The following is a 17,140-nucleotide window of genomic DNA, read 5'->3' on the forward strand; positions in this document are numbered from 1 at the left end:
AAACAGGTGTTGGAGTACAGATTCCCCCAGAGCATTTTGGATTGATTGCTCCCAGATCCGGGCTGGCCCTTAAAGGTATTCAGGTTTAGGGGGAGTGATTGATGCAGATTACCAAGGAGAAATCAAAGTTATTCTGGTAAATAGTGGAGAAGTTGACTTATTCATTCAAATTGGAGACAGAATTGCCCAACTTGTCATAATTCCAGTGTATGGAGGATTGGTAAGGGAGGGGATCGCCCCAGCCCTTTTTACTGTACGTGGGAGGGAGGCTTCGGTTCCACTGATAAAAGCCCTGGTGCTAAAGTGTGGGTTGAATCCCCAAATGGCCCTCCAGAACCTGCAGAAATTTTAGCAAAGGGCCCCAATAATGTTCTGTTGATCATGAAACCAGGTCAGGAAAAATGGGAACATATTACAGCGGATAAATGTTATTTGTAAGAGTGATCATACTTGTTCCTTTAACAGGTCATACTACAGTTTGTTTTCGCCGTGAATGTTCTGCGTGGTCTCCTTTTGGGAATGTGTGTGTGGGGTCGGGAGGGACCCAACGCCCCCAATCTCAACTTGATTGATCGACCACATCGTGCAACACCTTTACTGCATCTGAATGACAACATTTGGATTCATTTGGCACAGACCATGCTCAACAGATACAACTTTTGCATGGGCGGCATGCAAAGCACTGTGGATGTTTTGTCAACATGTTTTATCGCCATACCAACGCCAACAAGCATCTTGTTAGAAATTTTCAATGCTACTAATTGTGACAAAGACGTGCAAGAACATGATGTTGAAACCCACTTCAGTCCCAATGAGTATTTTCAGGGACTGTCAGGAAACAACCAATGAAAATTTGGATAATCTCACTCCTATAATCACTTACAACATTACTCCAGGTGACGTGTGCTACTACATGTCTTGTAATTCTAGTGACATTAGAAAATGCATTCAATTGTACTTAGAAAAGAAAACATCAACCTCTCAAAACTTACCGTGGGAACACAGAGTTTTGTGCTTTTACTGAACGGACAGACATTGCAAAAATATGTAGAATCACATGGCTTCTCGTCATCTGGTGACTGCCACCAGTCACATTAAACACGTCAAGTTGCCAGCTGGCTGGCTGTTTTCATGTGGAAACCTGACTTTCACTTACATTGCAGCTAACATAACGGGCAGGCTGTTTACTTTTACACGCCTGGGACTCATGATGTTTCCATCTAACTCAATACATACTCGCTATCCCAGAGATGTTATGCAATTAGATGAACAATGCGATTCAGATATTCAACTATTATCCCAATCAGAGTATCTAAGCTTAAGTCTTTCCATAGTAGGCGTGCCTGGTTTATCTGTATACAACACCAGGCTGTTCAATAAATTAGCGTGTCTAAAAGTAAAAAATATGTCGTGTCATACCGCTTTGCACCTGGCTTAGCTGCCTATAGTCACTGGTTACAGACTCCATTTTGTATTCAGTCTAGACTCCATTTTGTGTTCAGCTTAGCTTTGCCTCCACGTTAAAGTATTTTTCTGTGCAAACATGTTATGCAATGGGTTTTTCTACTTTTACGTGTTTTTCTTCTCACCGAAGAGCTAGGGCTCTTACACAACATGTAGGAGGTGAGCAGTTAGTACGATAAGGCCGTAACAAGCTAGTGTTTACCATTGGCAAGAAAACAGTTTGACTTTGAGAGGCATGTCTCGGGCCGATGGCCAGCTCCCAACACATTCCTGTCAAGGTTTACCTAAACTAGCCAGCATTTTTTAATATTTCCATCTGAGAGGGAGGGCTTTCTAGAAGGTTCTCTCGTGATTGTTTAAGATATAAAAAGATGGCCCTGCTCGGTAGCGATGAATTCCGAGACCTCGGTCAGTATTGGACATCAAATGTCTGACATTTTCCCGTGAGGGTGCAGATCTCTTTCTTGCAGTTGAACAGGAGTAGTCTTCTGCTGGCATGAGAAAGATGAAGCATCTGGCAGGCCCTACGGTGATGAATGTGTATTCATTATTTGCTTTGCATTGCAATTAATATATATCTATATATCAATAAATAAGTGTTTGTATCCTTGCATGTATATATTTGCTGTTTATAGATTGAAGACTTTTTATTCATGGTCTCACTATGTTGTTGCACATTTTGAAGAGTACACTTTTTACTATTCAAACATTCTTTCACGAACCTTGCAAAAAGCTATAATAAATGTCTTCTTCAGATTAACAAGTGTATTCCAGAGAATCTTTTAAGCTCCTTTCAGTGTGTATATCTTGGCTCGGTTGAAAGTAAAGCAAAACACCCCCCCACAGGCAGCCAGCTTCATGTTACACATAGCCTTTGGTCAACGTGACATGCGGTTAGCTTCAGGGTCTGTCTTACACCCAGGCCCTGCCTCCAACTGCCCCCAGGCAGCCAACCGCTCTCTGTGCACAGCCTTTGGCCTGTGCGGCAGTAAGGTTAGCCATGGCTTGCCCTAGCACCAGACCTTGTGGCTAAACCACCAGCAGGCTGACAACCCCACAATGCACACAGCCTTTGGCATGCTCAGCATAGGGTTGGCCTACGAGCCCAGGGAATCCCATCCCCTTGTGCAAAAACATACATATCAATGGGGCAGGTGCATGCAGCCCCCTCCTGAACTCTTAATTGGCCCCAAGGACCCCACCACGGGACCAAATGCAATTATACAGGGGAGAAGGGCAAGCCTTAGTAGGACCTGGGACCCCATCCCCTGGGGCCGCGCGGCCCCCCTCCAACGAGAACTTAGCCCTGGGAGTAGTGGTACCCAGGGCACAACGGTCCCATAGGGACCCCCTTTATTTTTGTAAACATTTGTCCTGGGAAGTGGTGGTCCACGGGGCGTGATCGCCCCAGGAAAGGTGGTGGTCCCCAGTGCAGTGGGAGGGGGCCAGGAGGTCCCCTCCCACATACTAAAAGAGATCTGGGTGGTGGCAGACCCCAGGGCAGCGGAGGCCACAGGCCCCACCGCATACAAAAAAGATATGAGTCCCGGGGAGGTGGCTGTCCCCAGGGCATCAGGAGGGGGCCGGGAGGCCGCCCACGTTTTTTGTTTTTTTTAAAGCCCCCAGGACTTAGCTCACGTGGAGGCATTAAGCTAAAGAAGCGCAGGAAACTACACTTTGTTTTTTTTTTAATTTTACAAGCGGATTCGCGGATCCACCACGTCTTCACTCCTAAAATAAAGAAGAAAATGCCTTTTAGCCTGGTGGTGGTCCCTCTGGCACCCGACTACCAGAGTTAAGGGGTCAGGGTGTAAGTACCCTGGCCCCTTTTCTTTCTTTTTCACTTTTATTTTGGGACTCGGCTGAAACCGAGTCACAAGATGGCTGACTACACTTCAACAGCTTCTGTTGTTGAAGTGTTATCAGCCAATCACATCTCTGCACGAGATCGGAATGGGTCATGAATCCTTCACGTCCTTAGATATGCAAATTTGTTTTCCCCTTAATTTCTCAAAAAATACTGAACGGAATTACACCAAAACAAACAAAAGCGCTCTTTCTGGATCCGGACCTCGACCTAGCTTCCTGCCAAATTTGGTGTAATTCCGTCCAGTAGTTTTTGCACTATTGTTGTTCAAAATTGCTATGGAAAAATGAATGGGCAAAACATGTTTTGGACCCCCCATTTTTCTCGGCCCTCCCCTGGACGGATCACCCCGAAACTTTCCAGGCAGCAGCTGATGGGACATGCACATTTTTGGGAATGTTTTGTGAAGATTCGTCAAGTGGCACCAAAGATATAGGCACATAAAAAACGCTTTTCATATAGAAACTAGGTCCTAACTATAACTACATAGTGGCAACCGCTGCTAGGTAATTAAAATATATATATATATATACATACATATATATATATATATATATATATATGTATAAATCTTTTACACACTCTGAATGTCCTAATTTATGTTTTTTGCATGCATTTTTATATTTGCAGTTGTAAAGTTGTAACTTTGTTCATATGGGGATATTATTCAAAGGAATGGGCATGTCAATATAATTCTCAATTTTTCCAAAGGCACTTTTAATATCATGCACTCTAAATTCTTGAGCATCCATCTATCAAAATTATGATTTGAGAGTGCTTTAAGCTCCCCCTTACCACAAATGTACCAGAACACTTTGTATCAGACCCACATTGTTATCACTGATCATTCTCAACCTAATGTTAGTCCCTTTGGCCCACATCAATATCTACTTGTGTATATCAACAGCAGATGTATTTTCATAACATTTTGGGGCATATTTAAGAGCTCCTAACTCCTCCTGGTGTCACTTTTCGGGACACCCTGTGCCACTAAGCACTGCTCTATATTTACAAGAAGGTGTAATGCCACTTTTCTGTGCATAACGCCTCCTTGAAAAAATGGGCCCCTCCGACGCAGTTTTCTGCATCAGAGGGGCGTGCAATGGGTGTTGCGGTGAGCGTTCCACCGCAACACCCATTGCTTTTGACGCTGCCTCAGATTTACAAGTTGTCGTAAAGCTGAGGCAGCGCCAAAAACTAACGCCACCCCAAGGGTGTCGTTAGCATGGCAAAACGAGGAGGAATGTTTTTATTCCTCCTCGTTTTTTTGCTTTTTCCATGTGTGCTGCTTTCTGCAACACACATAGAAGAAGCAAAATACAATGGACGATTACAAGGGACACCTTCCTGCACATAAACAATCTATCCCCTCAAGGTAGACACCCTGGCACTATGGTGCAAGGATGCCTGCGCTGGCGCTAGGCAGCTTAATTCAGCGCCAGCGTACGGGGAAACACAGGGGTGCATGTATTCCTCTAAATATGGCGCACCTCTGTGTTTCTAAAGTGGTGCAGCTTGGCGCTGCTATTTTTTGGCGCTGCACCACACAGTGCCACTTTTACATAATTCTGGGCCTTAAAGTCTTAAATACTTAAAATCTCTATTCAAAATAAATTAAGAGCTTTGATTGTGTCTAAAGGGCCACAATCCCTTGCTTTTAAAATATTGTAGTGAATTCTGCTAATCCAATACCTCAATACATGTATTTGCAGACTAAGGGTCTGATTTAGAGTTTGGTGGATGGGGTTTCTCTGTCACAAACGTGACGGAATATCCTGTCTACCTGTATTATCATTCCATTGTATTCTATCACGTTTGTGATGGAGTAACCCATCCGCCAAACTTTAAATCAGGCCCTAATTCACTTTAAAACCATACACAACTACAATATTTCACATGGAATCATTCCCAAATGAGAGGGTGGGCCTCAAATTGAATAATTTTTTCGTATACTGTACGAAGCATACATTTGTAAAACTAAGCAATAGCCTCATATAATTTAAATGCCATCATCTTACCTCCAAATTGGTTCTTGCTTTTCTTAACACATCATGTGTTCTGGTTACTAAAACGACAAATGAAGCATGTTTAGAAAATGTGTCTGAGGGTTTCCTTCATTTACGGTTTAACTAAATTAGCCATATAGTTTATTCTACCAGTGCATCTGTGGCACAAAATGAAACTTAAAGAATTAATCACAATGTTCGTAGGTTAATTAGTAGAAATAAATGATGTATTTTTCTGAAATAATAATCAAATAATCTCAGTGCGATATAGCAGAGATTTTTTATTGTAACAATATTCATAGGAATTTGTAGTTTATGTTTTTATTGAATAGCAGGTTTGCTGAGTGTAAAGAACCCACAAGGGTGAGAAGTGTAAGGTTGTGGAAGTATGGGTATCCGTCACCTTAAAAAGGGAAATTAAAAATTAACAAATAAAAGCTGCTGCAGAGTCATGACACATACATGCACATTTGTGAGGACGCATACATCAAATACATCATCATGCAGTAGTGGCCACTTGTGTTTTTTTGCTGATGCTATTCAGCAGCAGCCACAAACAGTTTTTCATATTAATGATGCTGCTCACCATTGGCAACAATGATAGGCAAAGCACAAAGCTCGGCTACAGACCGAGTGACTTTGGCAATGCTCCTTTTCATGGATTTCACTCTTATAAAACGTTTTTTATTGCATTTTTTATTTCTTCATCTTGGTTAAAGGATGAGTAATGTAATTCTGAGATGTTATCAAAATCAAAAGTCATGCGATTTTACCAAAGAGTACAAAGCAATAGGTGAGCAGAATATTTTGCTCAAACCTCTGTATTGCAAATGGATATTCCAGGGACCAAGTCAAATGCTGCACGCAGATCTACAAATGCAACATATAATTTTTGCCTACTTATCATTGCATATTACCAACATAAGAGTGTAAATATGAAGGCCTGATCGGAAGTGCTGGTTTTGGGGTGGAAGTCTGCTTGCAGACAGGACATAATTGCATTGTATTGGATCCAGCTAAGCAGTTTGTCAAGTATCTGCCTTATGGAAATTTTTTGTAAATTGTCAATTAGGGACTGTCAGTGTTTCCCTTCTTAAACACTGGGATTATTTCTACCCCTTCCAAGCATTAGGAATTACCGCCCCTGCCACAATCGCACTGGATAGAGAGTTTATGTAAGCATCCCACACTCGAGGTTCAGACTTCTAGAGGTCACCCAGAATCCAGTCTGGGCTGGGGGCCTTAGCTCTTTTTAGCTGACAGATGATGGCATAAGTGTCTTCAAGGCCAAAAAATGCTCACTACACCCCTGGGTAGCAAATCTGCAGGAAGTCTGTATGGAAATGTTCCAATTTACAGCAGTGGGGCGTGAACCGAGGGTGCTTTGGACATACAGCACTACAAAGTCTTCTTCCCATTTCTCTGGTTGAATATTATAACTAGTAGTTCCTCCGCTCCCATGCAAAACTGAAAACCAGAATGTTCGATTATCATAAGAATTAACAGCACACAACAGATCCTGCATATTTCCTCATCCCAATCTCGTTTAGCGTTCTCCTCTACTGCTTTGTATTTACTCAGGGCCTCAATAATTTCAGCACATACCCACGCTTTAACAGCCGCTTTAAGGGTTGTTTTGGCAGATTTGCATGCAAAGGTAAAACATTTAGGACTGTGCAAGAGTGTACGCTGTTTGCTGACAGTTTCTCTGTAAAAAGTAGTATGCAGAGTACTAAAAAAACCATCGACAAACATCTAGAATGACTTCAGGTGATTTGGAAGTGGCATCAATTTCCAACACAAAGTGGACATTCTAGTAGTAAATGTCACTATGCAATTTGGAATTGGCCATTACCTAAGGCCAAGAAACTCTTCTACGGGTATTATCTATGTGAGCTGGAACTGCAGTATGGCAAGCAGTAGTAAACTTTCTAAGGGCTTCCCCTTCTAGACTGGTGATCAAGGGATTATGGTAACTGTCTAATCGGGAAACCACTGCTATGTGTTATGCCATTAATTGCGTTTGACCAATGACTTTCTGTTTCACCACTGAGCATATTAGTTGTTCAATCTTCACCAGTAGCAGTAGTTCTATTCAGTTTAGCTGCCTATTGGCTTTAACATGGCATTAGACATTATGGCCCTCATTACAACATTGGCGGTAAAAGCTGCTTACCGCCGTGCAGAAGACCGCCAACACACCGCCGCGGCCGCGGAAATCCGCCACAGCTATTATGACCCACAGCACGGAATCCGCCAAAATTCAGACACCCACACAAGTCCGCCACACCAAAGGTCAGTGATAAACTGGCGAAAACAAAACCTCCACCGTCACGCCAACAGAAATATGCCCACACTATCACGACCCACGAATCCACGCAGCGGTCTTTCAACCGCGGTATTCCATTGGCGGTACACACCGCTGCGCTCAAAATTCACACACATATACAAAACACAGCCACATTGGATAATTCGAAATACACACACCTGATACACATACACACACCACTCCCACACATCCAATACAATATAAAACACACACCCACATCACCCACAAACCCTTACGACCACAAATCACGAACGAAAGCCAGAGAGAGACACAACCAGCAACAACACTAGCATCCACAGGCACACAACACCATCACCCACAGAGCTTCCACGCACCTCACACAACACCCCACTACATATCAGCACACTTATTACCACACACCCCACCCCACACATCACCTACACCACCCAATGGCACGGCAAAGACACCCCAGGTTCTCGGAGGAGGAGCTCAGGGTCATGGTGGAGGAAATCGTCCGGGTAGAGCCACAGCTATTCGGATCACAGTTGCAGCACACCTCCATAGCTAGGAAGATGGAGCTATGGCGAAGAATAGTGGACAGGGTCAACGCAGTGGGACAACACCCAAGAAATCAGGAAGACATCAGGAAGAGGTGGAACGAACTACGGGGAAGGTGCGTTCCGTGGTCTCCAGATACCACCTGGCAGTTCAGCGGACTGGCGGCCGACCCCCACCTCCTCCCCCACAACTAAAAACATGGGAGGAGCAGGTCTTGGTGATTCTGCATCCTGAGGGCCTCGCAGGAGTAGGTGGAGGAATGGACTCTGGTAAGTCAAAGCTTTACTATTACATCCCCCACCCTACCTACATGCTATCACATACCCCCACCCTCGCCCTCACCCCAATCACTCCTACTCCTCACAAATGTCCCAACATCACAAACCACACATCCCAACACCAAGCCCTGCATGCAACACCAAAGCATAGACACCCATCACTAAAGCATCCCCACTGCACATACCCATACACCCCCCTAAACCATCATCACACAAGGTCCCACACAGGAATGCAAGCACTGGGGTACACGGTCACCCACCCATTGCACACCTTGACATACACAGATGCAATAATCATGCCTTTATACCCCTGCAGGACCCCTACCCAACGTCACCGGACAGGAGGGTCCACACATGTCCACACCACCAACAGAAGAGGCCCACAGTGATGACAGCACCTCTGTCCAACTGGATCTAGATGACCAATCCGGCCCATCGGGGACCTCGGGACAGTCGGTTCCCCACACTCAGTCACAGGCCACTACAGAACTTCCCCCCTCTGGAAACACCAGCACAGCACCCACCCAGCGGGCCCATACCTCCGTCCCCAGGATACGTCAATCAGCAGTGTGTCTACCACTACAGGGAACTCAGGCTAACCCACCACCCCAACAACAACAGGAACCTGGGGGCAGTGGTAGTGGGCACACGGTCCAGGGGACGGAGGCCCAGAAACACAGGGGAACTGGGAGGGCTGCTGTGCGACAGGGGGCGGACAGGCCAAGGGAACCCACTCTCCACGAGGCCCTTTCCAACATCATGGGAGCCTACCACCACTCCCAGGAGATGATGGCAATGGTACTGGCCAAGTTTCAGGAGACCCAGCGCCTGCAGGAGGAACAGTATATGGGCTTCAGGGAGGAACTCAGAACCATCAATTCCACCCTGGGCACCAATGTAGGGGTGCTGAAGGAAGTACTCAACACCAGGAAGGACACTGTGGCACAACAAGGGGCCCCTGACACTAGCCTGGACGATGAACTGACCACCACCTCCGCCGGCGCTAGTGGACAGGACGCCCAGCCACAGGACCACCACACCAGCACCCCACCCCCTGCAGAGGGAGAACCACCACGCAAACGGTCCCTGAGATCCAGGACAAAGACAGGGAACAATGCCAATACCCCCGCCAAGAAATGAGACCACCCTGATTGTCATCCTACTGTCCCACTTTGTCACCCTGTCCATACTTAAACTGCCCCAGCTCCACTTCCTATGCCCATATGGGCAATGCACCTGTGAGACTAATAGACTGGACCCTGCCATGGACATTCCTCCGCCATCACCCCTCACCATTTTGCTACCCCCTCCAATTTTGAGCACTAAAATAAACACCCTTAAAGCACAAAACAATCTGGAGTCTGTCTGTGATTTCGGAATACTGTATTAGCAATAACTGTGGCAAAAAGCTCTTTCATTTGTAATGTCAACACACCTATGTCACACAGCTCTAGTCCATGAGGAATCAAAACAGAAAAGTACCATCTTGCCTGGCATGTTACCCCCATATTTCACTGTATATATGTTGTTTTAGTCTATGTGTCACGGGGACCCTGCCAGGCAGGGCCCCAGTGCTCATAAGTATGTGCCCTGTATGTGTTCCCTGTGTGAAGCCTAACTGTCTCACTGAGGCTCTGCTTTCCAGAACCTCTGTGGTTATGCTCTCTCTGCTTTCCAAATGTGTCACTAACAGGCTAGTGACTAAATTTACCAATTCACATTGGCACACTGGTACACCCATATAATTCCCTAGTATATGGTACTGAGGTACCCAGGGTATTGGGGTTCCAGGAGATCCCTATGGGCTGCAGCATTTCTTTTGCCACCCATAGGGAGCTCTGACAATTCTTACACAGGCCTGCCAGTGCAGCCTGAATGAAACGTCCACGTTATTTCACAGCCATTTACCACTGCACTTAAGTAACTTATAAGTCGCCTATATGTCTAACCTTCACCAGGTGAAGGTTGGGTGCAAAGTTACTTAGTGTGTGGGCGCCATGGCACTAGCCAAGGTGCCCCCACATTGTTCAGAGCAAATTCCCTGGACTTTGTGAGTGCGGGGACACCATTACACTTGTGCACTATACATAGGTCACTACCTAAGTACAGCGTCACAATGGTAACTCCAAACATGGCCATGTAACATGTCTAAGATCATGGAATTGTCAGCCGAATGCCATTCAGGCATTGGGGGCACTTTCCATGATCCCCCGGGTCTCTAGCATAGTACCCGGGTAATGCCAAACTGCCTTTCCGGGGTCTCCACTGCAGCTGCTGCTGCTGCCAACCCCTCAGACAGGTTTCTGCCCTCCTGGGGTCCAGGCAGCCATGGCCCAGGAAGGCAGAACGAAGGACTTCCTCTGAGAGAGTGTAACACCCTCTCCCTTTGGAAATAGGTGTGAGGGCTGGGAAGGAGTAGCCTCCCCCAGCCTCTGGAAATGCTTTGATGCATAAGCCAGTCTACACCGGTTCAGGGATCCCCCAGCCCTGCTCTGGCGCGAAACTGGACAAAGGAAAGGGGAGTGACCACTTCCCTGACCTGCACCTCCCAGGGGAGGTGCCCAGAGCTCCTCCAGTGTGTCCCAGACCTCTGCCATCTTGGAAACAGAGGTGTTTGTGGCACAATGGACTGCTCTGAGTGGCCAAGGCCAGCAGGTGACCTCAGAGGCTCCTTCTAATAGGCTCTTACCTCTCTTGGTAGCCAATCCTCCTTCCTTGGTAGCCAAACCTCCTTTTCTGGCTATTCAGGGTCTCTGCTTTGGGGAATTCTTTAGATAACGAATGCAAGAGCTCACCAGAGTTCCTCTGCATCTCCCTCTTCACCTTCTGCCAAAGGATCGACCGCTGACTGCTCAGGACGCCTGTAAAACCGCAACAAAGTAGCAAGATGACTACTAGCAACCTTGTATCGCTTCATCCTGCCAGCTTTCTCGACTGTTTCCAGGTGGTGCATGCTCTGGGGGTAGCCTGCCTCCTCTCTGCACCAGGAGCTCTGAAGAAATCTCCCGTGGGTCAACGGAATCTTCCCCCTGCAACCGCAGGCACCAAAAGACTGCATCACTGGTCCTCGGGTCCCCTCTCAGCACGACGAGCATGGTCCCTGGAACTCAGCAACTCTGTCCAAATGACTCCCACCATCCAGTGACTCTTCAATCCAAGTTTGGTGGAGGTAAGTCCTTGCCTCCCCACGCTAGACTGCATTCCTGGGTACTGTGTAATTTGCAGCTGTTCTGGCTCCTGTGCACTCTTCCAGGATTTCCTTCATGCACAGCCAACCCTGGGCCCCCGACAATCCTTCCTGCAGTGCACAACCTTCTGAGTTGTCCTCCGGTGTTGTGGGACTCCCTTTTGTGACTTCAGGTGGACTCCGGTTCACTTTTCTTCTAAGTGTCTGTTCAGGTACTTCTGCGGGTGCTGCCTGCTTCTGTGGGGGCTCTCTACGTTGCTGGGTGCCCCCTCTGTCTCCTCCTACAAGTGGCGACATCCTGGTCCCTCCTGGGTCACAGCAGCACCCAAAAACCTCTACCGCAACCCTTGCAGCTAGCCAGGTTTGTTTGCAGTCTTTCTGCGTGGGAACACCTCTGCAAGCTTCATCACGATGTGGGACATCCATCCTCCAAAGGAGAAGTTCCTAGCTCTCTTCTTTCTTGCAGAACTCCAAGCTTCTTCCAACAGGTGGCAGCTTCCTTGCACCCTCAGCTGGCATTTCCTGGGCTCCTGCCCACTCTCGACGCTGTTGCGACTACTGGACTTGGTCCCCTTGTCTTACAGGTACTCAGGTCTGGAAATCCACTGTTGTTGCATTGCTGGTGTTTGTTCTTCCTGCAGAATCCCCCTATCACGACTTCTGTGCTTTCTGGGGGTAGTAGGTGCACTTTACACCTACCTTTCAGGGTCTTGGGGTGGGCTATTTATCTAACGCTCACTGTTTTCTTACAGTCCCAGCGACCCTCTAAAAGCTCACATAGGTTTGGGGTCCATTTGTGGTTCGCATTCCACTTTTGGAGTATATGGTTTGTGTTGTCCCTATACCTATGTGCTCCCGTTGCAATCTACTGTAATTCTACACTGCTTGCATTACTTTTCTTGCTATTACTTGCATAATTTTGGTTTGTGTACATATATCTTGTGTATATAACTTATACTCATACTGAGGGTACTCACTGAGATACTTTTGGCATATTGTCATAAAAATAAAGTACCTTTATTTTTAGTACTTCTGTGTATTGTGTTTTCTTATGATATTGTGCATATCACACCAGTGGTATAGTAGGAACTTTACATGTCTCCTAGTTCAGCCTAAGCTGCTTTGCCATAGTTACCTTCTATCAGCCTAAGCTGTTAGAAACACCTCTTCTACACTAATAAGGGATAACTGGACCTGGCACAAGGTGTAAGTACCTCTGGTACCCACTACAAGCCAGGCCAGCCTCCTACAATGTCACACTGTGGGACCCAGATCTGTGAAATCGTAAGGGAAAGTGACAACTCAGTGAGCATTCACTGGGTGAAAAAGACTGACAGTAGAGAGGCAGTAGTGTTTAAGTACATGTAGTAGGCAGGTTTGTATCCTTACCTGTGTTTCACTGGAAATATTGCTGGATCACTGAGTCCCTGTTGTCCATGTCTTCTTCCTCTGCTTCCTCGTCTTCACTGTCCACAGGCTCCACAGCTGCAACAGCACCGTCATCTGGACCATCCTCCTGCAGAAAGGGTACCTGTTGTCGCAAAACCAAGTTGTGAAGCATACAGCAGGCCACAATGATCTGGCACACCTTCTTTGGTGAGTAGAATAGGGATCCACCTGTCATATGGAGGCACCTGAACCTGGCCTTAAGGAGGCCGAAGGTCCGTTCGATCACCCTCCTAGTTCGCCCATGGGCCTCATTGTAGCCTTCCTCTGCCCTTGTCCTGGGATTCCTCACTGGGGTCAGGTTGGGGTAACCAGAGTCGCCTGTAAATGGCGAGGGACAACTGTTAGACACACACTACCCTGGAGGGATATCCCCAGACCCACACAACCATTCCCACTGTCTTCCTTCCAGGTGCTCACCTAATAGACACACACAGTGCCTCTGGAGTTGCCCCATCACATAAGGGATGCTTCTATTCCGCAGGATGTAAGCGTCATGCACTGAGCCAGGGAACATGGCATTCACATGAGAGATGTACTGGTCTGCCAAACATACCATCTGTACATTCATCGAATGATAACTCTTCCGGTTTCTGTACACCTGTTCACTCCTGTGGGGAGGGGACCAAAGCCACATGGGTCCCATCAATGGCACCTATGATGTTGGGGATGTGTCCCAGGGCATAGAAATCACCTTTCACTGTAGGCAAATCCTTCACCTGAGGGAAAACGATGTAGCTCTGCATGTGTTTCAGCAGGGCAGACAACACTCTGGACAACACATTGGAAAACATAGGCTGGGACACCCCTGATGCTATGGCCACTGTTGTTTGAAATGACCCACTTGCAAGGAAATGGAGCACTGACAGCACCTGCACTTGAGGGGGGTTCCTGTGGGATGGCGGATAGCTGACATCAGGTCTGGCTCCAGCTGGGTACACAGTTCCTGGATTGTGGCACGATCAAGCCTGTATGTGATTATAACATATCTTTCCTCCATTGTCGACAGGTCCACCAGCGGTCGGTACACCGGGGGATGCCGTCATCTCCTCACATGTCCCAGCGGACGGTGCCTATGAAGGACAACAGCGAGCAAAGAGTCAAACAACTCAGAGGTACGCACCCACAGCTTACACAGAACACCATTCATACTAAAAAAGTGGCCTGTATGTGTGTTGAGTCTAGGCCTAGGTATGTGTGACGCAGTTGAAAATGAAGCCATGTGGGCCCCTGAAATGGCGGCTGCCTGGGGTCCCGGTGGGAGTGTGGAGTCAGCTGTGACACCTTCCAAGGTGGGGAAGGGCCACAAGAAACCCGGCAAGTCGGGGAAGAGCAGCACGGCGGAGAAGACCTCCAGCACCAGCCCAGCTGCCCAGGAGGCCACCGCCAGCACCAGCCCAGCTGCCCAGGAGGTCACTGCCAGCACCAGCCCCGCTGGGCCATGAAGGACCACCAGCAAAAGCCCTGCTGGGCCATGAAGGACCGCCAGCAAAAACCCCGCTGGGCCATGAAGGACCACCAGCAAAAGCCACGCTGGGCCATGAAAGTCCGCCAGCAGCTGAGTCCCTGCAATGGAGACCGCTGCCTCAAGCACCGCTGAACAGGGCACCGCCGTCTCAAGCACCGCTGAACAGGGTACTGCCGTCTCAAGCACCGCTGAACAGGGCACCGCCGTCTCAAGCACCGCTGAACAGGGCACCGCCGCCTCAAGCACTGCTGAACAAGGCACCGCCGTCTCATGCACCGCTGAACAGGGACCCGCCGCCTCAAGCACTGCTGGCCCATGAGCTCCAAGGGCACTGACGCTACTGAGTCCGTCACAGGGTGAATGAAGCACTCTGGGCACTGTGCCCCCTCCAGAACCAGTGGAGAATCACATCCACTACCTCTGTCCTTGGCAGAATGAAGCACTCTGGGCACCATGCCCCCTCCAGAACCAGTGGAGAATCACATCCAGTACCTCTGTCCTTGGCAGCATGAAGCACTCTAGGCACCATGACCCTCCAGAATCAGTGGAGAGATACATCCACTACCTCTGTCCTTAGCAGGATGAAGCACTCTGGGCACCATGCCCCCTCCATAACCAGTGGAGAGATACATCCACTACCTCTGTCCTTGGCAGGATGAAGCACTCAGGGCACCATGCCCCGTCCAGAACCAGTGGAGAGATACATCCACTACCTCTGTCCTTAGCAGGATGAAGCACTCTGGGCACAAGGTCTCCTCCAGAACCAGTGGAGAGATACATCCACTACCTCTGTCCTTAGCAGGATGAAGGACTCTGGGGACAAGGACCCCTCCAGAACCAGTGGAGAGTGTTATCCACTTGAGAGACTGTGGCTTTGCACTCCCCAGGATTCAACAGTGGGCAGCCCACCCTCTGTTGAGACTTGAGAGACTGTGGCTTTGCACTCCCCAGGATTGAACAGTGGGCAACCCACCCACTGTAGAGACTTGAGAGACTGTGGCTTTGCACTCCCCAGGATGAAACAGTGTGCAACCCACCCACTGTAGAGACTTGAGAGACTGTGACTTTGCACTCCCCAGGATGGAACAGTGGGCATGTGGCCCCCTCGTGGATTTGGCGTCCTGCACTCAAACGGCTGAGGGGCCCCCCCTTCCTCCCCCTGAGGTGCCTGTTTAGTTGCTCTCTGATGCCCCTGCAGTGTTCTCTTCGTCATGGTTGGTGTTCCACGGACTTAATTGGAGCACTACCTGGACTACTATGCTTGGTATATATTTTGTAAATGGTGTATATATATATTTCTGCCTACTTTATTTTAATATATTACAATGGTCACACTCATTTTCTATTGCCTGTGCATTCTTCCAGGGGGTTTGGGGGGTGTAACTGTGATGTATTAATATGCATTAGTGTGTGTGTTGTAGTGGGTGGGGGTGGGGGTGTTGCGTGTGTGTGTCCCTGTTTTTTTCCCTCCCCCCTCCCCTGTGTCGTAGGTGTAGTACTCACCGTGGTCTTTGCCGCTGACGTTCGTGCTCCTGGTAGAGGAGCAGGAAGACTATCGCAGGTAGAATTTGGAGTTCCGGGTCCATGGTGTCCTCGTTCCTCGTGGGGTGTGTAGAGGTGAGCATTTTCCCTTCGGAATTCCTGTTTCTGCCGTGTTTTTATCCGCTGTGAATCTGCCCCGGAAAAGGTGGCAGATTGGCCTGTCATAATAGTGTGGCCTGTACATTGTCTCCCGCCTGTCTGTTGGCGGTGACCGCCACAGTCGTAATTGCAAATTGTTTCCTGCCGGCCTGTTGGCGGTCATACCGCCGCTTTAACACCGTCCGCCAGGGTTGTAATGACCACCAATATTCTGTATTCACTTTAGCTGCCTATTGGCTTTAACGTGGCATTAGACATTACATTTTGTATTCAGTTTAGCTGCCTATTGGCTTTAACGTGGAGTTTGACATTGCAGTTGAGACATTGCAGATGAGCTGTGTTTTTCCACATGATAGACCAAGCTGTGTTTTTCGTGATAAGAGAGTGTATATTTTGTGTTTAACTCTCTATCCAGCCTGGGAACGAGTGAAGTTTGGAGAATTGCCCTCTCTCCAAACTTGTTCGGTTCCCCCACTGAGCCAGCATGTTTCGACTAAGGGGCCTGTTAGCAGGCTTTTTACGGTGGCCCTGGGCAGCAGCAAGGGGACATTTTCCAGGACTTCAGTCAGGAGCGGACGTCAGCTGCCTGACCTCCCGTTTGGGTGGAAAATCTCATTCTCGCGGTTGAACAGGAGTCATCAACTTGCTGGCATGAGAAAGATGACAAGCAGTGATAGGCCCTACGGTGATGACATTTTGACTTGTATTCTTTGCTTCGAAGTTATGCTATAATATAATCACATGTATTTGCTGTGTACATTGCAATTGAGAAGTACTTTCATATATTTTGCTTTCATTGCTGTGACTACTTTTAAACGAGCGCTTCCAGCCTACTAATCTCGTCTTTCAGGAACCTCGTGGTGAAGTAGTAATAATAAATGTCTACTTTAAACTAAAAAGTGCATTCCAGAGAAGTTTTGTCAGCTTGGTCATAA

The 17,140-nt window shown here is 47.8% G+C and overlaps 1 protein-coding gene across 1 annotated transcript in view; it reads right to left on the reverse strand.

The window, feature by feature from the left end:
• Nucleotides 1–17,140, reverse strand: part of LOC138292459 (myomegalin-like) — a 1,643,599-nt gene that overhangs the window by 76,194 nt on the left and 1,550,265 nt on the right. The window contains exon 33 of the mRNA XM_069231077.1: nt 5,350–5,396. Within this exon, the coding sequence (XP_069087178.1) occupies nt 5,350–5,396 (47 nt within the window). The remainder of the gene's footprint in view (nt 1–5,349; nt 5,397–17,140) is intronic.

The sequence above is a fragment of the Pleurodeles waltl genome, chromosome 4_2 (assembly GCF_031143425.1).
Source record: "Pleurodeles waltl isolate 20211129_DDA chromosome 4_2, aPleWal1.hap1.20221129, whole genome shotgun sequence".
NCBI classification, from domain to species: Eukaryota; Metazoa; Chordata; class Amphibia; order Caudata; family Salamandridae; genus Pleurodeles; species Pleurodeles waltl.